The 22,955-nt window shown below is 38.9% G+C and overlaps 1 protein-coding gene across 3 annotated transcripts in view; it reads left to right on the top strand.

Moving 5' to 3' along the window:
* CHCHD3 (coiled-coil-helix-coiled-coil-helix domain containing 3) overlaps positions 1–22,955 on the top strand; it is a 236,971-nt gene that overhangs the window by 45,149 nt on the left and 168,867 nt on the right. For all 3 annotated transcript variants that reach the window (XM_012721054.1, XM_012721053.1, XM_012721052.1), the window contains exon 3: positions 5,250–5,331. In XM_012721054.1, the coding sequence (XP_012576508.1) occupies positions 5,250–5,331 (82 nt within the window). The remainder of the gene's footprint in view (positions 1–5,249; positions 5,332–22,955) is intronic.

The raw sequence follows: 22,955 nt of genomic DNA, 5'->3' as shown, positions 1-22,955 counted from the left end.
AATGAAATGGAAACAAGATCTGGGTGGTTCTGTTTCTTTATTAGGAGGTGGAGATTTAATGCTGTTTAATTTATAATTTTATCCCCAGTGAACAAAGTATATCCATTTGTGAAACAAAAACAAAAAACAAAAAAATTTAAACTATGCATCAAAAGGCAATATCCAGAGGTAATTATTTTTTAATTTAAATTATAGATCTTCTTTTCCTAGGGGCTTTATGAGGTCTTGCAACTATTTTTCAGGATATTAAGACATGAAATACTAGATGGCTCTGATTCTCAATACTGGTTTTTTGAATTGTCTGCTTACAAATGTGGAAACGAGAATATGAATGATGAGCTGGTCTGTTGCTACACAGTGTCTGCAGCTGGGTGTTGGTGTTTGTTTTCAAATAGACTAGGACATGGTGCTGCTTTCCACAAGCGCTGATTGTGAAAGAAACAATAACATGGACATTATTTGCATATTGTGCCATTCAAATTAGAAATTTACCAAGGTATATAAATCCTGACGGAGCAATAATAATGCAAAATAAACCATTAACTTGATGCTGTTAATGTTTAGGTTGCTAAATGCTTTGCAACATTGCCTTTTGATTCAGTATTATGGTTATGAATGTGCAATTAAAGATTTTCTTTCCAACACTGTCATTAACTGTATCTATAAGTAACCTCACTTACCCTGCTAGGTAGTAAGACAGGACATTTTTGAAGGCAGCCAACATGTATTACCCCTAGGTAATAGTGAAGGTAACTATCAGCTGAACATAATACTTAGACTTGTGTGTGTGTGTGTGTGTGTGAGAGAGAGAGAGAGAGAGAGAGAGAGAGAGAGAGAGAGAGAGAGAGAGAGAAGGGGAGGGAGAGAGAGAGAGAGAGAGTGAGAATTGGGTTTGTCTGCTAAGTAGATAGTACATAAATGAGTAAATGGCAAACTTACATGTTTCTTTCTAACCATTGAGATTTATCCTGGTCTTTTGACTCTTTTCACAATCATATTCTGTATCTTTTATAAAAGGATAAGGAAAAACACCAGATTTATTCTGCGGCCCATGCTGCTAGTCTTTTCGTTCTAATATACTGTGTGTGGTATTTCATTGATTGCATGATGCTTCTATTATTATTTTTTAAACAATCAGTGTTCTTTGTGTTAATAAATTATTGAAATTGTGGGATGAATGGATATTTCCATGGAACTGAAAATTTAACTTGACTGTATCATAGGCCATAAGCTTTATGGCTCAGTTATCTCAGTCCTGGCAGAGTCCACATTTTTTTATCCAATCTGTGCTTGTTTTGTGCAACGGGCATTTATTTTCTTCTTACAGTTGATCTTCATAGTTTCTCTTCAGTGTTTTTATGCTAGCAGATGAAAATAATGGGCTTTATAAAATTGGACATGACATGTATCAGCAAATGGTAAAACCAGAAAGAGAAATGGAGTAAAAGAACAGTCCCATAGGGCCTGACATTTTTCTAAGAGGCAAGCCATCATTTTTATTAAGTAATTTATAGAGATTGTTTGAGAAATACTGTAATTGGAGAGGGAATTATAGTGTAAAGAGTATGCAAAGAAAATGAAGGGAAGGGAAACATACAAGGGGAAAAAGTTACAGAGGAAATTGGTGCATCCCTTGAGGTCCAGAGCATCTATCTAATTTCAAATCATAGTTGCATTTTCAACCCTTTGTTTTTTTCCTAGATGATGAGGCATTCATTAAATCATGCCAGCATTTGGAGCCATTATGTTCAGCATTGAAGGAACGATCTGAAATATATTACCATTCCCCTCCCCCAAACACACACCTTCTGCCAAGTTTACCTAGAGTTTGAAGACAGAGTTTGGACATAAGTCATACAACATAGAAGGCCGTGTAGTGAATTTATGCTGTACTTTGTCTGAGAATTAAGACCATGGTGTTTGTTCACAGTTCCCAAGAATACTCAGAATCTAAAACAAGGCTAGGAATTTTGGAGTTTCTTATTTAATTCTGAAACCAAATTAGAAATTTAGTTTCTTAAAATTTCTTAGGAATTTGAATCCACAGACGTTAAGAATGTGGCAAAGATGAACAAAGATTGCTAGGCAGGCAATGAAGACTCTTTAGACTAACCAGAACTTTCTTTTAGAATGTTGTTTACAAACATTCACAAGCAAAATTTTATTAGGCATTGTGCGCTGCTTTCAACTCTTAAGCATTTGCATTTTTGATAATAGTTTCAAGCAATTGCAATGATTGACTTTCCTCTCGTGTTTTATGGTCAGTGTTGGGTGGTCTGAATTGACAAAATCCCATTACTTGTGCTTATTAAGATACATTTACCATTGAAGAAGAAATTAACATGATTTTTGAGAGTAATTTAAAAAGTACAGGGTACAAGTATGTCAAGAAACATTCTTTGCCTTAACACATTTTATAAAGAAAGTGTGTATATGTGTAAAAACTATGGGAACATAGATAAGTGAGCTTGAAATGGTTTTTCCGATTTCCATGGCAAATCTGATTTTTATGGTTTGAACATTTCTCTTTTTACTTTTCTCATTTCACAAACTTTGCCAGTCCCCAAAGGTCGGCTTGGAGACTCCCTGTACTAATAGGCAAAGCTGGCCTTTCCTGTGCGTGTCTTTAAGTAGCCCATCCTGAAACACTGACCTTTTAGTTTAATAACAGTTTTATTTGGAGAAAATGTTCAGATCCTGAGAGCTGAAAAGAGTGTTTTTAGAAAGGCCGTTTTAAATAGTGGTTCCAAATGGTATATCTTTTACTCTTGTGTGTACTGGACCAGGACTATCAGAATATGTTGTTGCTTTCTGTATTCTATTGATTTAAAAACAAATAACCTGAAACTTAGATTTGCTCAAAACCTATTACTGTACTGGTTTGTTTTCCTGCCTGGGTTTTGATTTGATATTTTAGAGTTTAAACTCTTTATGCTAGGTCATGCTTTATCTTTTGTTAGTTTAAATTCTCCGTGGTAGTGAAAGTAATTATCTTTTCAGCTGTGACCTTGGACATGAGACGCAAAAGTCATAGCTGTTTTATTTATTTATTTATTTATTTTCCAAAGATAGTGTGGTTGGCTTGGCCCCTTCACTGACCAAAAATGATGTCAACCAGCCGGTTCTCTTGGACATGACTTCTTCAGTGGTCTTGGGAATTTCCTCGCCTCCCTCCGGCATGGCTGCTTCCCTACCACTCAGCTTACACCACACTGCTGATTTTGGCTCTCCCCCCAGTAGGAACCTGCTTTTAGTGGCATTGTGAAGAGATGAGATTGTTCATTAGCTCTCTTAGAAAACACCTCATTGCTACTTACAGAGATCTGGCATCCTGAGTTCTCATCCAGGCTTTGTTTTAATGCACGGAATAAAATTAGGCTGAGACGCAATGGACTGACTGTTTGAATTGTGCCCGAGGAAAATTTCATGTTGTCACTTGGTGCATCTGGGGAGAGCCTGTGTGCTGATCCTGACTAGTCTATTGAGTGTAGCTCGCTCAGGTAGTACTCATTGGGTTAAATATTTTTATTTTATTTGTTGCCCTTATTAGAGTAATTAGTTGGGAATAACTTGAATTAAAACAAAACAAAACAAAACAAAACAAAACAAAACAAAACAGTGTTGGATTGTTTTGGCTGTCCATGAAAACCATGATCACTTGCAGAGTGAACCTTCTGGAACTGCAGTCAGCAGACACCCCTGTTGCCCATCCTGTCTGCTTTCAGATGAGACTCTCAAACCCTCAGTAGCTTCTGACCAAGGAACCATAGGAGGTTCAGACTGTTGAGACACTTTGCCGAACCACCTCCGCCGAATTTCTCTGCTGTTATTTGGGTTGCTGAAGACTCAAAGTGTCTGAACTCCACATTCATACCAACACTTGTTCTTGTTTCCCTTTTCAATTATAGTGGGTTTGATTTGGTACCTCACTATGGTTTTGATCGACATTTCCCTGATGTCCAGTGTTGTTGTGCAGTTTTTCATGTGCTACAGTCACTTGTGTTTCTTCAGGGATAATGCCTGTTCATGGCCTTTGCCCATTTTCAATTGCGTTGTCTTTTCATTGTTCCGCGATAAGAGGCTTTTTGTGTATTCTGGATATAGTATGTCAGCTGGATATGTCAGCTATGTGATTTCCCAGTATTTTCCCTTCTGTGGAATGTCTTTTCACTTCTTGCTGTTTTCTGATAGCTCACAGCTAACAAGAAGACATCAGTTATGAACATTCATTAAGCTTCTTTGTTATCGCTCACTGTTAGTTAGATTTTAGAAAAGGTTTTTGCATATCCTGTCATAAAGCATTTTCTGCATATCCCCTGAGGTGAGGTGCTTATAATTTGGGGATCCCCAGAAGGGTCCTGGTAGGGCACAGGCATTGCGGCTTCAGTTTCCACCTAACAGGCACAATCATTTGCTACAATAGCCAGGTCTTGTGTGAATTGCTAGACCCTCCCAGGTGCTTCTGGTGCTTGTTTGATCTTGATTTTGGGTAGTGAGTTTCTAGCGAGAGGAAATAGACTTTGATTGCTTCTCAAGGAGGTCTTTTAAAGAATTACCTCAAATTTATTTACTGGCTGTTACAGCTGTAAGACTCTTTACAAAACGGGTAACATTTAAGCGCTTCTCATTAGAAAGACCAGATGTTTAAAATCAAGTCACCAGGTATTTGGAAAACCCCAGCTGTATTCTCAGCACTGTTCTGTGTTTCTCTCCAATCGTTGGCGCTTGAATTTGAGTGACATGTTTTCCAAAAAGTACGGTTTCAAGATTTTCATAAATCATGAAAAAATGAATGTAAATACAAAATGATTTCTGTGATATGTGATTTTTTTTTTTTTTAAACATTGACTTATCCAAAGGAGAATGTTTTGGAATCATTTTTCTTCTCTGAATTTCTTTCCTCACAACCACCCCTGTCCTTACATGCATGTCAGGCTTTAATGGTAGGACATCATTTTAAAGAATTTGTACGTTGTGATTAACTCCCTGCCGGGCAGTAAGCAATTCCTTGAGTTTATTATAAATTTTGGCAGGTGGAAATTTCGAGGCCACCAGGGAACTCTTGATTAAATTACTCTTAATGCCATAATTGGTCTTTTCCACAGGGCACAGGTATCTCTGGGAGACACTGACCAGCTGGCAGGCCTGGCCCCTTCAGATCTAGTCTCAGCTTTGTTTCCTAAATAGTTTCTTGCTTTTGTTTTCAAGAAGTCACTTATTTTCTCTCCTTTGTTCTTTACTGTTTTTAGTTTCTGATGAAGAATTGAAAAGAAGAGTAGCTGAGGAGCTGGCATTAGAGCAAGCCAAGAAAGACTCTGAAAACCAGAAAAGGTGAGTTACCGGTGGCCAGTGGGATGTTGGTGGGCCCGTTACCCCCACAGGTATTTTTTGAGCAGAGTGATCCTCATCACACTTGCTTGTGTTTGGACTTCTGAGTGTGCTCAACATTGAGTGCGGCCATTGTCAATTCCGGATTGTGCTTGTTAAAGTCTTGTGTTACCCTCTTCTCACACTTGATTGTAAATGGCCCCGAGGGCTCTTATGCTGTTCTCAGTCATAGGAGACCGCAGTTCTGTTTTCTCATAAGCAAGAAGTAAGTTAAAAGGAGTCTCCAGGCATTTCTCAGGTAGTTTCTTTCCATGACTGATTTTATGACCGAAGTTGCGTTGGCTACCGTTAGATTTTAAGAGTAACTATATTGTAGTCAACAACAAATGTCCTGTCATATTAATTAACCATATTAACAAGTTGTGCTACTTAGTAATTAAATTAAAAAAATGAAGGCATTCCAGAGATATTGAAATCCTCCATGATGCAGTTTGATGGCAATTACCCGTTTTGACACTTTGATTTCTTTAGTTTTTTTTATGGTATGTACTTCTGTTATTTTTTGTTGTCATTTTAAAATACTGTGCCTGTTAAGACTTGCTAAAAGAGTGTTCATCGAAGCATTTATGTAAGAGTGGAAAACTGGAAGAAATTCAAACTCCCAGCATGGGAGTGCAGTAAGTGAATTGGACTCACGGGAGAGTGGAATACTACACAATCAAGAAGGTTTTTTAGCAGTCAAACAGATGTGGGAGAGCTGTAAACTGGAAAAAAAAAAAAAGTAATGTTCAAGGCCATACAGATAATATTTCTTTGGTGAGAAGCACTACATTTTTTTTTTATTACAAAGTTTATTTTTACATCATTTTCCACATTTTTTTTTTCCATCTCGATTGTAATCCCCGCGGGTTTCCCATCACCAAATCACCCCTGTGCCACCACCATAGTCCCGTGCATTTCCCTCCCTTCCCCCCCCCCCCTTTTTGATCCCATTCCCACTCCTCCTCCACAGAATGTCTCTGGTATATGGTTGTTCATTATTTTTGTTATTTTCTCGCCTGGTCCATATACTCCTGCTATGAGTGAAACCATCCGGTATTTTTCTTTCTCTTTCTGGCTTATCTCACTAAGCATGATCTTTTCCAGCTCCGTCCAAGTTGCTGCAAAAGACATGTGTTTCTTTTTTGGTTGCTGAGTAATATTCCATTGTATATATGTACCACATCTTTCTAATCCAGTCATCTACTTTTGGGCATTTGGGCTGCTTCTATGTTTTTCCAATTGTAAATAAAGCAGCAATAAACATGGGGTGCAGGTATCTTTTTCAATCAGTGTTTTTGTGTCTTTTGGGTAGATACCCAGGAGTGGGATTGCTGGGTCGTAGGGAAGCTCCATGTTTAGCAGTTTGAGGAACCTCCAGTTTTCCATAGAGGTTGTACTAGTTTGCATTCCCACCAGCAGTGCAGGAGAGTTCCTTTTTCTCCACATCCTCGCCAACATTTGTTGTTGCTAGTTGTTTGAAGATGTGCCATTCTCACTGGGGTGAGGTGGTATCTCATTGTGGTTTTAATTTGCATCTCCCTTATTACGAGTGATGTTGAACATTTTTTCATATGCTTGTTGGCCATCTGCATTTCCTCTTTGGAGAAGTGTCCTTTTAGCTCTACTGCCCATTTTTTGATGGGGTTGTTTACTTTATTTTTGTTGAGTTTCATCAGTTCTCCGTATATTTTTGTGATCAGTCCTTTATCGCTACTTTTTGTGTGAGAAAATGTTTTCCCAATTAGTGAGCTTTCTGTTTGTTTTTAGTAATGTCTCTTTTGCTGTACAGAAGCTCTTTAACTTGATGTAGTCCCATCTATTTATCTTTGCCTTCACTATTGTGGCGTTGGGTGCTCTGTCTTTAAAGATGTCGCTGAAGTGTATGTCGTGTAGTGTTTGACCCATCTTTGAGAATCACTACTTTTTAAAGACTTATAGCCTATATCTATTCATAAGAATATGTGAATCCATTTTAATCCAAGATAGAATCACATGCTTCCCATCTGTGCGACTTTTGAATTTTGCAGTCAGGGGCACTGTTCCTCTGTGATTCTGGGAATGTCTTCCTGCTGTGAAGAAGGAACTCACACGCCAGTAGCAGGCACTGAGTATATATGTTCTTGTTTGGGCTGCTTTACTATTTTGCTTGAAAGAGCTAACTGTAAATAACCTTTGAATTGGATTTGTGTCCTCACTGGCCATCGGACCTTCACTGTATAATTTAACCTCTTTGAGCCTAATATTTCATCTCTAAAGTGAGGGGCTTGTAAAACGTTTTCTACTATTTCTTTTCTTTTGATGAATTGCAAAAAGGTGGCTGTCTTTTGCTGGAAACAGGGCATGGATGGGCTTTAGATTAAGAGCATCGTTTTCTTAGGAAATAGAGAAGGCTCATGGCTTAGGGTTTTAAGAGCCAAGATGTCACTGTTACTGCTAAAATGGTTTAGATATTTCAACAGTTTCACAGACAGCACTTTATAATTATTTAATTGTGTTAGGTCATTGAGGTTTATAATTAGGTAGCAAAGGTAAGTATTAAAAGTTTCATTCAGAAGTCAAGAAAATGAATGTTTTATGGTAGAATTTCTTGACTTTGAAATTTTACTCTTTTTAATTGAATTTTATTTTAATAAACATTTTTTTGGGTTAGATGCTTTGCTTCTTATATTTCACATAGCTTTTGTTTTGTTTTCCTGTTCTCGTATATATGGTACAGGCTGTTAAAATAACTCTCACTGTGGTGGGAGTTTCTCCCCCTTCTTGATTCAACTTCTATTTGTTCTGCCTTGGTCTGTGAAGGGTAAAGGGCCAGATGAAAGGAATAAAAGGAGCCAGCGTTAGAACTTATCCGGACTGGGGTTGGCAGCCTTGCTGTAACCTGGACAAATAACTATTGATAAAGAATTTATTTTCTGTCACCTTTAAGGAGAGCGGAGGGTGGTACAGCCTTTTTTTGTTATTATTTTTTTTCTTTTTAAAAAATGTTTTGTTTGAAGCCTTCTTCATGAAAACTTCCAGCTGTCACATCTTGGCAAAAAGTGTGTGTTCATCTGTATGATAGTTCCGAGAAGAATCAATAGCTATTTTTTCCCCCTTTTCTCAGAGAAGACGTTTTAGAGAAAACATTAAGCAAGTTTTATGTGCAATCTTTTGAAAGAAACTTTCTGGAGTGACAAAGCAATTATAGGTTGTTGTGTCTGTTACCTTAATTGAATAGCAGTTTTATTGAATTAAAAAATGTTTTTGAGGTAACATTGTTTTACAATACAGTATGTTTTAGAAATACAGGGTCATGCCCTTCAGGTGTAGGTTAACCAACACCAAGCTTCCCAGAGTCCTCGCCTGCAGTTTGTAAGCAGGTCTAGAAAGGGGTCTGTGTGTGCTGTACTGTTGCTTAGTATCTACTCTGCTTACTAAGTCTCCTCTTTCACCCCAATGCACACGTAACTGCAGGTCACTTTTGAAGCACTGATGATCAGGACTCAGAGGCACACACCAATGCAGGGAATCCAGATGGCACTAGGAAGACTTGGGAGTGATTTTGCTGGCAATGTTTTTCTTTATAGAATATTTGTTATCATTGATTAGTTTTTATATTATGGACATTTTAAAGTACATTTAAAAATAGAGACTGATGATGGCCCTCCCTGGTGGTGCAGCGGGTTAAAGCACAGCACTGAGAATCTAATGCTGCTTCCGTATGAATTTGATTCCCGCCTGCCCCGGAGGTGACCACATGGCGTGGCAGACCCCACCTGACCCGCCCGCTGCTCCCCTCAGCAGTGTACTTCGTTGATCTGCCTGTTCTGCTCCCCACTCTGTCTCTGGTGAAGCCTCTCGCCGCCCCTGAGCCTCTGGCCTGTACCCCAGTTCTGTATGCACAAATAAATAAATCTTAAAAAAAAAAAAAAACAATAGAGACTGATGAATCTCCACAACCTATCACAGGTTTTTACAGTTCTTGTTTCAGCTCTACCTCTTCATTATTCCTACATAGTAAGTGGGAAAGATGCAACATTTTTAATAGTCTGGTGAAGTTTAGGCCAGAAAATATTCTGAAATATCTTCTCTTAGACCAACATAAATAAGGACCTTATTTCATTTAAGATTTTTTTTCTTTGTGAATAAACCAAAGCAAGGACATTTTTAGAAGTATACTAGATGACTCAAAGGACTTAAAAAAAAATTTAGAGAACCATCAGCTAGGGAAGAACTGGATACTGTTACTCTGTACACAGTGGGGAAGAAGTAACTTGTGGAAAGAAACTAGGATGAGGTTTCATAGCAAAGGGGAAAGGATGGTGGATGACTCAGTTTCATGGAATCAAAGCTGCCATTCATTTTGAGAAGGCCTGTATTTGATGTTCCACTAAGAAAAATCTTAACACAATAGTTTATTTTTAGAATTTTCTTATTGAAAGATTTCAGTAAAACTCCCTTTGTTTGTAGAGATGTATCACTCATGTGTTCATAAAAAAAGGAAATGGAAGCAATGGGAACCTTTTATTTAACACAGTGTTTTTCAAGTGGGAGAGATTCTGATGCCCAGAGGACCAGAATGTCTGGAGACATCTTTTGGCTGTCATGACTTGCCAGGTGTTGTGGGCATCTAGTGGATGAGGTCAGGACACAGTGATGCACAATCTTGCCCCTCTGGCCCCATCACCCTCCTCAACAAAGAATTATCAGGACCAAAATGTGAACAGGGCTAATGGCCAATGGTCAATGGTAGGCCAATGGCCTGGGGCTAAGGTATTCTTAAAACCTCTTCATATTGCTCTAATTCTTCTGATTCAGTTTTTGACTCGGTGTCTTGAAGTCTTTGTTGCTATGCATAATATCATATTCTATGCCATCAAAACAGTACTCCTTAAAAGATTGCTCCACTGTTGTTCCTGGGATTTTTCCAGGTTGCTGACAGCAGTTTTGCAGATTTCAAAGCTTGTGCACAGGCAGTGGTAACTGTAGGACTATTGCCTGCCAGATAGCAATTGTAAGATGCTTTCAGACATACAGATGCATAGAAATATATGGCCCTGGGCTTCAATTTCGTTGATTCAGCTCCTATGTACTTCAGGCCATACATCCATCGCACTGGAAATGGTTTCTTAAGTGTCTGCCTATTCCATTCAAAAATCACTTAAACTCAAACAATTTTACTATGCTGTTTAAAATTGACCCAAACTTTAAATGTGCCCTCCCTTGATCTAACTGGCAGATGTGGCATAATTAAAAGTTGCTCTAGAGGAAGAAGGTTTTTCACTTGCCATGGTGATGGTGCATCTGATTGTTAACACAACCCCCAGTATGTGTTGTATTCTCATTTCTGAAAAATCATGTACACATGGAATCTCAATTCAGTTTATCTTAGATCTGATTCCATTTAATGAGACTCTTGAGTGATTTATTGAGTTCATAAAATCATTTTTCCCAAACCACTGACATACAGTCTAAAATTGTTGGCTTAATTGTTGGAATCAAGTTTACTGATCTAAAGGGTGGAAGAGTTGTTTGTGTATTGTGTATCCAGAGTAAATGAAAAGTCCCTTTTTGACACCATACTCTGTGTTTTGGATTCCAGCTGACCCTATATTGTGCTATAACTGGAGTGGCCAATGTGGCAAGGATGTAATATCCTACAGCGTGGGTTTAGACTTGAAAAAGGTGATTTACTTCTCTGCTATGCCCTCCCTCCAAAAGTCAGTCTTTGACAGCAAGAAAAATGCCACTATTTCTGACCTCTCACCTTTGGCATTTGGATTTCACTTCTTTACCTATAAAGGCAAGTGAAAGGGTTTCAGTTTTAATAACTGTTCTTCAAGAAACCAAGTAGAAAAGGAATAGCTACTTGATATTGTAACTAGCTGTACGTCAACCAAGATTACTCTTGCTTGCTGATTTTAGATGGACATGAGTTGAGAGTCTCCCCCACTTTTAATTACCTCGAAAATGACATGATATTTGTGAAACTGAAAAGAATTAATCTGGTTTCATGAGTTAGAGATTTTTGTCATTTTTCTATTTATACTATCAAATTAGGGCTTCTTTAGTTGTACCTTTTAGTGTCTGAAAGTGAAGGAAAAGTTTATAGGAATGTCACTTTCTGTTTAAATTTATTATATATAGTAATTCAGTTCAATTTTATTACTAGATATTTTCTGCCTTTCGAGGAAAACACTGAAAAAGGAAGGAGGAAAAAATGGACACACAGGGTTTGTGGGTTAGCAGCATACTGAAAAGTCTAAATCCAATGTAAGAAACCACCTAGTGTGGCACCTTGCACTATTCAATACTCAGCACTGTTGGTTCAGTTGAACCTCTAGGACAGGACATCTTGACCATACTTCCGAGGAAGGGGAGTCCGTGCTATGTACATATTTATTCTACTTCTTAATAATAATAAAAACAAAAGCTTAAATACTGGCTTTCAACCAAGACATTAACCAGAGATGGAAAATACTTTTCTTAGAAATCTGTTTCAAATTTGTATAGAATTGAACAGCTTTCCAGTTGTAGACGCAAGTTGTACAGCGGTTAAGAATTGGCGTATCTTCAGCCTGCATGTAATCCCTGAGCATGTAATAATTAAAAAACAAGCAAACAAAAAACCCTCCCGCAAAACACAAACTTTCAGTGGGCAGGTACTGTTGAGAGTCTTTTTTTTTTGTCAGCAAACAAAAGCATCAAAATCTTTTATTAGTTTTATGTATTTTTTATGGTGAGGAGAAAAGGCTTTTTTTTTTTAAAGATTTATTTATTTGTGCATACAGAACTGGCGTACAGGCCAGAAGCTCAGGGGCAGCGAGAGGCTTCACCAGAGACAGAGTGGGGTGCAGAACAGGCAGATCTACGAAGTATACTATTGAGGGGAGCAGCGGGCGGGTCAGGAGAGGTCTGCCACGCCGTGTGGTCACCTCCGGGGCAGGCGGGAATCGAACTCACGTGCAAATGGTTTCAGCTTCTCAGTGCTGTGCTTTAACGCGCTGCGCCACCAGGGAGGGCCTTTTTTTTTTTTTTTTAAATAATAGTTTATTTTTACATCATTTGTGCCTTTTCTGTCTTAGTTGTAAGAGAGTAATTTTTATCAGTGCCTTATTCTCTGAACGTAGTTTTGAAGGCCCAGTGAAAGATCAGGTAGCCGTCAGTGTTTTCTGAAGGCATTCCTAATTGTCCAGGATGAATGATTTACAAGTACCTGCAAAAGTGATTTTAGAAATTTTAGTTAGCCCTTTCATGTACACACACCTGCTGTCCAGGGTGGAGCTGGACAGCTCTGCTATGAAGCGGGTGTATTGCCACTGGCTGGCTCCATTATAGCAGCAGACACTTTGTTGGTTTTATCTGTAAAATATACCTCTAGATGCTCTGACATTTAAAGGATCCTTTTGTTGTATAAAATCCCAATATACTCTATTAATTTTTTTAATTAACCCATTGTAGTCCTGCCTTTTGTATGCATATTGTGATGATGTTGTTCTGTACCTATAATTTCCTCTCCCATTCTGCTTAAAAGTAACCTGTTCTGAATGTAACAGGAAGATCACAGCCTCGCTCAATGACACTTTTCCCTGGAAGACAATTGGAAATGCTGTGTGTGTACTAGGTATTGGGATCTCGCGCCATCTGCCTCTTTCTTCCTCAAGTGGTGCTTTTCTATTTTTAATAGAGACAACTGCCTTCCATAACCAACTATTATGGAAGTTTGGATTATCCATTCTGTGTTTTATTCACATCTCTTAACTTCTTTCTCAAATCCAATTTTCTTTCCTATTGATGTGACGGTGCGGTAGAATCCTACCCTGAATTCTGTTTGAGAAGCTCTTTTTACATGGTGGGAATATTAATCCTGAAAAACGAGAGTCAATCAAGCATGCTATAGAAATCTGTAACTTTTTTATGGGCTGTGTTTGCAGCAGTGATGTTCAGTGATGTTCTTGTTCAAATGTTTCTTTTGACAGTAATTACAGTGTTTTCTCTTATGAAGCATACATAGTATTGGAAGGATTTCGTACCAGGGTTGGGTTGCTTTCTGCATTGGAAAGTTTGTAGGAATTGGTTTCTTAGTGGTCTATAGTTGTAGCTGACCTTGTTGAAGTTTCCCCAGTACCCAGATCAGGTGGGGTGGCAAATAGAGAGGGGGCTGTGAGGTACATGGTCTGTGAATTATTTATGATTCCTGATATATACGATTAGTGTTTATTGTCAACGTAATCACAGTTTTGGAAACACAGATGACTGAGCTAGACATGTGAAGCTTCTTAGTCAGCACCAGGACTTTAATGGGATTGACCCACAGCCCCGTGTCATCTGTGGCTGAGGTGATGGAATTATATCGTCTCTCGTTATACTGTCTCAGGAAAGCCAACATGAAACTCTGATAGAAAGCTGAGTAATGCCTGGTTACAGCTAAGACTAAGCGCTGTGAGCTTGTCAGCTCCTTTCCCCATTTTTACTTTCTAGAGATCTGGAATTCATCTTTACAAAGCTAATTAGGGTTTGGCTTGAGAAATCTCTGGTCGGGACAAGTATTTTCAAGTGTGGATACTTTGCGTGTGTGGAGTAGACTTTTATAGTCTAAGTAGACTTTGACTCATTCCTTCTCTGTTTTCGGAAGGGGGTGGGCATTGTCCTGATGCTATTTCCTTTAGTCCAGGAGTCCGTATTTATGGACAAGCTCCACGTAGGCTGGGCCTCACCCTCAGTCCTGGACTTTCTGGAAGCCATCTGTTGATCCTGCTGGTCATGAACGTGGTGTGAGGAAGCGCGTAGGAGAAGTTGCGATCCTTCTGTGGCAGTTCACTCTGGAAGCTGCGGAGAGAAGGTCCCCTCTTTCCTCTCCTGACCATAATAACTTTGCCAAAAGAGCCTTGAGCTAAAAGGAGTGTAGGGGCCATAATTGTAAGCCGGGTATAAATTTTATCTCAACATTATAACTTCCTAAATGTTGGCATGTTTGTTTAAGTCATAAGCTCCCCTCTCCCTCTGCTCCTGGTGGGGGTATCTCATCTTAAGTTTCTGTTAAATATTTTGATGAGAGAATCCATATTCTTCTGCATCCCATTTTTATCCAGAAGCAGATATCATTTGTCTTTGAGGAACTCTTCTCAGAGTTGATAGATGGATGATGGCTGGCAGACTCATCGAAGAGCACACTGGGGTCATGTGTTAACCTGCCTGAAAACCAATTCAGAGGGCAGCACCCATCAGCCACCTAGAATGAAAAAATTGAGAAACGAGCAGGTGTTCTTAGTTTGCGCTTCGTGGGTGCTTAGCTCCGTTCTGAGCACTTCATGTGTTATGACTCTCCTCACAACACCTCTATTATGCCCATTTATCAGTGAGGAAGGTGAGGGGAAGAGGCTTGCCATGGTCAAATCTAGAAAATGGCCCTTCCCCACCTGCTGCCCTGCCTTCCTGTGTGTACTGGGAACCCTTTCTGCGAAGCTTTCCTTCTACAACTGTGGAGGAGTAACAATAAACATTTACTCAGATTTTCACCTCTAAACCATCAGTAAATAAAAAGATCCTTGGAAAATGACTTCTGTTGTGTGCTCCTGGTTATGAGAGGTTAGCAGCTGCCTAGTATGATATTTTGAAAATATTCTTTATTTTAGTACTGAAGTCTTTTGAGAATCTCTTTTTAAAGTGAATGTTCTTTATTGACATAGGTCATTCTTACTGTCAAAGGCTTGTTTGTTGTGTATCTTCAGTGATGGCAGCAGCAATTTGAATTTCTTATTAGTTTAAAACTGGAGACATTTTTCTTAATAGCACAGCAGGGGGAGGGGTCTGTGGAAGCAGATGGTTCCTGGCCTCTTGAACTTGAGAGATGAGTGTTTGCTTCTGGTCAGAAAGGCACAGGTGTGCCCAGCAGTGGTCTGTTGAGGTCAGTGGAGCGATGTGGACCCTCTCATGGTATGGGAATTTGTCAGCCTCCAGGATGCACCATTAATTTTAGTACACGGTTGCCGAGTGCAAGTCATTTTGCTTTTCCCCTATGCCATCCTTAGGTTTTGTTTTTAAATACTAGATTTGGGTTCGTTCTGTTATTTTGTTGCATTTCTTGACATGTTGGGTTTTTAGTTTGCAGCATTTGTTACTATTTTATTGCCTTTTGCATGGTAGTCAAAGTATCTCTAGAAGTCATCATCCTACATTGATAATCTTATTATCTTTGTAAGATTGTAAACTTGTGTGTTTTGAAATCAGTTGAAAGTTAGATGCTGGCACAGTGCACCTTATAACTAGGCGCCTTTGTAACTAGACTGTGGTGTTCCTCTATCGAAATATGTACAGCTAGCACAGGAACAATTCACTGGTTATATGTTACTTATAATTATTTCCTTACATCTAATCCATGTATCTCCTCCAGGATTACACCATTTAATTTGGAAAATTTTATGTTATCCCATGGAAATGATTTCCATGTGATTTTGGTGACAACTGTAAAGTATAAAAATTGAACTTAAACGTGTAAATGCTTGATTCAATCATTTAAACGCTAGCTCCTGCACATCTTCTTAGAATGAATCTTTTAAATTCCTTCTATCCCGGTGCTATTTTTGTGGTGCTGATTAGATTAAAACAAAACAAAATGCATAAATCATAATTTTGCTTTCCAGATAGGTTGATTGCTTAAAATCAAACCATATAAAAATAAAGCTAAAAATGTCAACTGAAACCACTAACTTAATATGGGAAATGTCCATTAATTTAAAAACCATTACCCAATAGAGATTTGACTTAGAAAGGTCACTCCTCAAACTATTGAAAACATGGAGAATGTTTATTTGTTAAAAGAAACTATACAAAAGAAATCTCTATTAAAGAAGCTTAAATGATACAGAAGCATGAAAAGATAGTTGTCTATCTCCCTTTCCTTTGTCTTGTCCATTCCTGATAAAATCATTCACATGGTTATACCCTAGCAGAATGTTTTTTTTTTTTTAAGATTTATTTATTCATACAGAACTGGGGTACAGGCCAGAGATGCAGAGGGTGACAGGATTCACCAGGGACAGAGTGGGGAGCAGAACAAGCAGATTGACGGAAGTACACTGCTGAGAAGAGCAGCGGGAGGGTCAGGAGAGGTCTGCCGTGCATGTGGATCTCCTCGGGGGCGGGGCAGGCGGGAATTGAACTCATGCGGAAGTGGCTTAAGCTTCTTAGTGCTGTGCTTTAACCCGCTGCACCACCAGGGAGGGCCCATAGCAGAATGTTCTTAACAGGACTACATATAATTTCTTTTTTAAGACAAAATAAAATTGAAATAAAAATGGTGTATAACTTATTTTTTTTCCTCCTAATCTTAAATTGCGGACCTCTTTGCATGTCAGTATATAGAGATGTTAAGTAGACTTTAGAGCTTGTAAGAAGACTGTTGAAGAAAATACTAGTGATCTTAATAACACATCGTAAGAAGTAAAAATACGTGATAGCAATAGCTAACAGTTTTTGGAAATAGCACCTTGCCATTAACCCTCGGGACACCCCAGAGACAGATGATGATGTGCTGATACCTTGATTCTCAGGTGCCATGGCTGAAATATAGCAACCAGCTACTCACAGTGAGCCAGAATGTGGAGGAGTTGTGACTTGAACTCACATGGCGTGGAATCTGGGCAACTTGATACTGTGTCTCAGAGGCTACCTTATCTTTTAGCCCAGCAATCTGAGTGTTCTTTTTTGAGGATCTTTTGTTGTGGTTTACTGAAGGTTTCAAGACAGTTAATTTTGCTTTGATTGTGGAGCTCATTAAATAAAGAAGTTTGTTTTAAAAAGAATTCACAAATGAAGGGACTTTCCACTATTTTTGTTTTTTTTAATTCACATGACTGTATTTTGAAATAAGACTGTCAAAATACTGTCAAATAGAGGGCGGAAATTAATATTTCTGTAGATTTTGCTATAATGTGTTGGAAATTGTGTAGAATATATCTGACAACTCTACAAATCAGTTTTTGTAGAATTAAAGAAGCCAAATTATCCAAATGAAATCCTGTAACTTGCGTTATTATTTGTATAGCTCCAGTTAAGTTTGACTTAGAAATGGCTTTCCTGCAATTACCGAAAATGTGGATATTAATCTTATACAATTGAAGGTAACATCAGACTTTTGTTAACTGATTCTTCTTCTTTTTGCCTTTATGACCCTTCTTCCCTTCTTCCAATTATTTAGTTCTGGTGTCTTTGCTTTTAAAATAAGTCACAAATCAAGTGCCTCTTATCATTTCTATCCCTATGTTAGTCAAAACCAATGGTTCTGAAGTGGGGGGATTTTGCACCCCACTTCCTGTGGGATATTTAACCTTGTCTGGAGACAAGTGGACGGTCCTAGCAGGCAGAAACTGTGTATGTTGCTAAATATCCTACAATGCACGGGACAGACTCCACAGAATTTGTTGCTGGGTCCAAATGCCAGTAACGTTAAGCTTGAGAAACCTTAGTCTAAGCCATTATCATCTCTCACTTGGAGTCACTATTCTTCACAAAGCAACTGTAGTGTGCTTTTAAAAATGTGCTTCGAATCACGACAGTTTCTTTGCTTCAAATCCTTTAATGGCTGTTCATTAGATTTAGCATGAAGTGCAAACCTTTCCCTTGATCTCCTGGTTCTCTCTTCCCCTTTGTGTTCTCTACGCCCATTCTTCATTTCTTGGCACCCTTCCTTGAAGTGCCACTCCAGTTTTGCCTACTATAGTGATTTCCCACAAATACGTTATTTCTCTCCCATGTGGAAGAGCAAGATCCTACATTTCTCTCACTGGTCTAGTTTCTTCTCAGATGAACCCACAATCTTTCCTGGTGGCTTTATCTAAATATTTCTTTTCTATTTTTTTTACTCTACCTGTCCTCTTTTCTCTGCTTTGCTTCTTCATGACCCTTCGTCTGTATGTTCTTTCCTCTGCTTGAATATAAAGGTACCTGAGTCCAAAACTCACTGTCATGCAGTCTCAACAAGGATGCATTTGTAAATGACAATAATGTCTTTATTATTCAGGTTAAGTCATTTTAAAAAGGGTAGAATTTGCTCATAAGGGGAAAAGGATAGGGGGTCTTTAACAGTTGCTTGCTGTCTACCAGGCTCTATGCTACACATTTGTACATTAGCTCTGGACTCCCTAAGACAAGGCCTGCCTTAGTAGCCCGAGGGGAGCCCATAAAATGACACCCCTCATATTCTCTCAGGAATCAAGTTTGGGTGCCCCCATCCCACCATAGCAAATTAGGCATGAGTGGATGTGATCCCTGTGTTCTCTGAGTTTATTTTGCAGTCAGGGACATGGTCTGGGTAGGGTGGAGTGGGGCTTCAGCACCCTCACAATGCCTCAGACTTGGCATCCAGTTCTCTTTTATTCCGAGCCTGTTTCCCAGGACTTCCTTATCAAGTTTTCATGGTTGTTAGGAAACCGCTGTGATTTATGTCTTCTCTTCTAGCAGATTTAATTGACTCCCCCCACCCCCTGCCACCCTCGTGTTTTTTTTTTTTTTTTTTTTTGCGTAGTAACTGCCATTCTAACTGTCCAGAAGCAGTTGGTTCTTTGGTTTCAGGTGACTTAGGCAAAATGATCTGCTTTTCCAGCCTGTCTGAGGCACCTGCTTATTAATTTGCTCCATTTTCAGTCAGCATTGTCTAAAAGTGAAAACCAACATTACGAGGGTACAGTCTGGGTTTTAGGCACTTTTATTGTCATCTCAAAACTACAGTGAAAATTTGGAAGTGCGTATAAAACAGATGGTACCCTGCCCTCATACATGTTTATGAAGCTGGACCACAATATGTCTCATCCGCATCTCTGCACCTTGGCAGGCTTGTCTGTGGTCTGGGCCCTGTCAGAGGCCTTCCTCATTCCCTTTGCACATTGGTGCTTTCTGTGCAGGAAGAGAGGGAGTCACGGTGATTTGTAACTTGACAATTTGCAGCCTTTATGTGGCTTAGTGAGAGTTTTGGTTGAAACTCAAGAGCTCGTCATCTCTTGCCTTGCGCTTCCTGCCTCTTTTCTGGCTCTGGTATCCATGCCCACTCAAGGCACCAGGGGTGGCCCATGAGGTGTCTTGGACTTGTGAGGTGTCCTGCACCCATGATGTGTCCTGTCCTGGTCCCCTGTTGTGTGCATTGTGCCTGCATTGCCAGTTGAACATACACGGCCTCTGCTTCATGCTGTCTGGTACTCACCACTGCCTTTAAATGGGGTGTTGTGCTTTTTTGGCTGTTGATTTTTTTTGTTTGTTTGTTTGGTGTTTTTTTTTGTTTTTGTTTTTTTTCCATTTTCCAGCAGCTTGTCATAGTCGTGACACTCGGCAAACTCAGCTTTAGACAGCTCTTTGCAGACACGAACAACAAATTCACCAGTCAGGGAACAAAGTGAGAGAAAAATGAAGAACAATATTAGAAAAGAACCCTTTGGGAAGCGGCACAAAAAATCTTATATTAAAATCGATACCAGGGCTTGACCTTTTGTGTTACTGTATATTTTAAAGCCTTCCATTGATTCTCTTTTAATAACATGTTTATTCTAGTTTACTGACATAAGTCTAGGGAGAATACAAAAAGGAAAGCTCAAATTCTTTATTATGGTGGTCATTTAAATGTGGCTCACGCAGTTTTCATGGCTGGCTAGTGTTATCTTTCTGTATTTCCCTTATATCATTCCTACATGATCTAAGACTGAGAGACATTATGATGTGAAGTGTTTTTTTGTTGTTGTTAACATTTATTGAAAATATTCTTGGCCTGGGCATGACATAAATGTGCCCTCCGCCCGCCATTTAGAATTTGTTGCTTTTTCTACGTGTGTGTAAAAGATAGGGAAGTCTTTATTTGATGTTTTTCCCTCCAGCCCAGGTTTCCATCGGCAGCATCACTGCTGAGGGTGGGAACAGTGTGACACTTCATGCAAGAGGACAGCTCTCGTCCACAGTACAGCTACACCATGTCAGAGAATCGGAGATCTCCTTCCCTGACCCTTTGGGTCATTCAATCTTGTCATTTCAAAGACAGGAATATTCATGCTTTTCACCACGAGGGGCCTTTCCTGCTTCTCTCAGAGAGATGGTCTTCTTAAGGGTATCATCTAGTCGTGAACTGATTGTTACTGAGTGCTCATCTCCTCCAGTTATTTCTATTAAGGAAAAAACCAGAATGAATTTTCTTACCTTATTCAGATAATTTTCTCCAACATACAGGTATTAAGAGATAACCAGAACATCAGGAAGGACTTGAAAGATACACCTGGAAAGGTTATCCTATAAATGGCAAATTAAATGTGACTCAACCTGTAGAACATCAAGTTAATAGGCGTGGGAGAAATAGGATGCTTGGATCTAATTCATAGCTCTAATATGATGGTCCTGTTGTTTATGGGACTTCTGACATCCCATGTTGAGAAGCAAGACAGCAGTTTCAGGAAGGCTACAATGAATTAGAGGACTTTTTGAAAGGGCGAATACATCAATCAAGAAGCTAAAAGAATTGAAAGACTGGGAGACATATTTTGTAGCATTGCTGGGGGAGGACTCAACAGAGATGTAGCTCGGGGTGCTTAAGGGGTGCTGGGTGTTGCTAGTTTCCCTGGCCTGAGTCTGTCATTCCAGAGAGTCCCCAAATCAATCAGAACAAGCCAGAACTGGGAATCAACACAGATTTCTCGTACTGCCTTTTCTATTTATTAAGTGTTGAGCATGGAGGATCACAGAATTTCCTTATTTTTCAAAGAAGCAGAAACAATTATGAGCTGTAAATTCTACTTGTTTCTTAGTATTGTTGCAAACATCAAATAATGTACTGAACTTGTATTGGCCCTATAAACTTTTATAATAATGCTATTATTCTCAACAATAAACTCGTAATGATTATTGTTACTGCAGCTACTTCTCCCATAACTCTTAATCTCGTGAGCAAACTTCTTCTGTAGTACAGATACGACAGTGGAAGTTTGATGCAACATGTTAAACCAGCAGAGCCACAGACTGGCTTTTCTCAGTTTGCTATGCTATGGCGACTAAACTGCCTAGAGCGTGAAAGGAAAATAATAATAAAAAAAAAAAATCTGCCTTTGAAAAATTTCTTCATTGCAAAGTACTGTGCTATTTCCAAGGAGTTTCTTTTGCTCCCTCACCTCTCCGGGGCTAGAAACTATTCCTTCCTATTGCCTTTTCACTATCATTATATCTGTCATCTGCAGCTTAATGCCTGGTGTTTCATTATTGTCTTGTTCTTCTCCTTTTGGACAGCCATCATCATTTTGACCTTTCAGTTGATACCACTCTCCATCTTTGTTCTAGTGGTACTTGATCCTAGTTTGCATTTCTGTAGTTTTCCTTTTTGTTTTCCCAGTTCCCCAGGGGTTGCAAGCAATCCCACTTTCCTGGAACTCTGAACCTGCCCTTGGGAGTGTCCTTCAGGAGATGGTGACAAGTTCCTCAGCAGGGAGTTACTTGTCATATTAAATCTTCCAGGTCCAAAACTCTTATTGTCTTTGCGAAGAAGAATTATATTCATCAAGAAAACCCAGCGGTTGTGCTTGGAGTTTACACAGGGTAATGTTAGCTAAGATTAAACTGACCGTAACATGGCGTCCTAAGTCCCGCATCACGTTTGTCCTGGTAAAGCATCCTAGCCGACGAGTAGCAGCCAAATATGGCAAAATTCTCATCTCCTCAACTAGCATGTTCTTGAGTCATGTGAGAAGTTTAACCACTTTTATATGTATGCCTCACATGGATAAGAAATAAAAGCTCAATCATAGTATTTGTTATTCGTCACTTTGTTTTTCATGAAGAATGCTTTAACTTCTCTTCCCGGGGGACTGATCCAGACCCAGAGGGGTTAATTTACCACGTGAAGCCCGTTTTTAAAACAAACAGATCTCCAGCTATTTTAAGAGAAAATTTGCCAAATTGATGCTCCTGACCCCTGTGATCATTGGTCTTTAGGGAATTTGTAAGAATTGGCCACAGAGAGAGTGTTGTACGCCACTGTAAGTGGTAGGATGTCTTCTCTGAATCATTTATCTTACCTAAGAAGCCGAGGTTCATCTTGATTAATTTTAATGTGTAGCTAAATCCTTAATACTAGTAGGATTTATTTTTTCCAAAACTATGTGAGTCACCCTCACTGGTTACTTAACTCTTTTTTTACTCCATTTTTCATTCCCAAACATATATAGATACTGTAGCTTCTGGAAATTCAAAGACACCTTTTACTTTTCAATGGCTTAGCCCTTTCATTTCACCATGGAAACCAAAATCAAACTATATAACAATGTCATTCATTTTCATTTTTATTCTTGCTCAATCACTATTTAAATGAAAGGCAAGTTAATATCATTGCAACATTTACTGGTGATATAAATGCATTGTATATGAAGATTTCAGAAGGCGTCATTATTATGTGACATTAAATGGAAGAGCTGTTTTAATAAGTGTTCTATAGATACTTGAAAAGAAAAAAATAGTTAATGTGTCCTTATTTAAATAGGAGTCCCATTCTGAGTTAATTCTACTAAAGCAAGTTAAAAATGAGTTAGAAATTGAAACAGTCAGTGTTCTGGCCTCTAATAACCTTCTTAAAGGATGGTTTTAAC

This window comes from Condylura cristata, unplaced genomic scaffold, assembly GCF_000260355.1.
Source record: "Condylura cristata isolate star-nosed mole 26May11 unplaced genomic scaffold, ConCri1.0 scaffold00005, whole genome shotgun sequence".
NCBI lineage: Eukaryota > Metazoa > Chordata > Mammalia > Eulipotyphla > Talpidae > Condylura > Condylura cristata.
The sequence above is the reverse complement of the archived record's forward strand: the minus strand, read 5'-3'. Positions and strand labels throughout refer to the sequence as shown.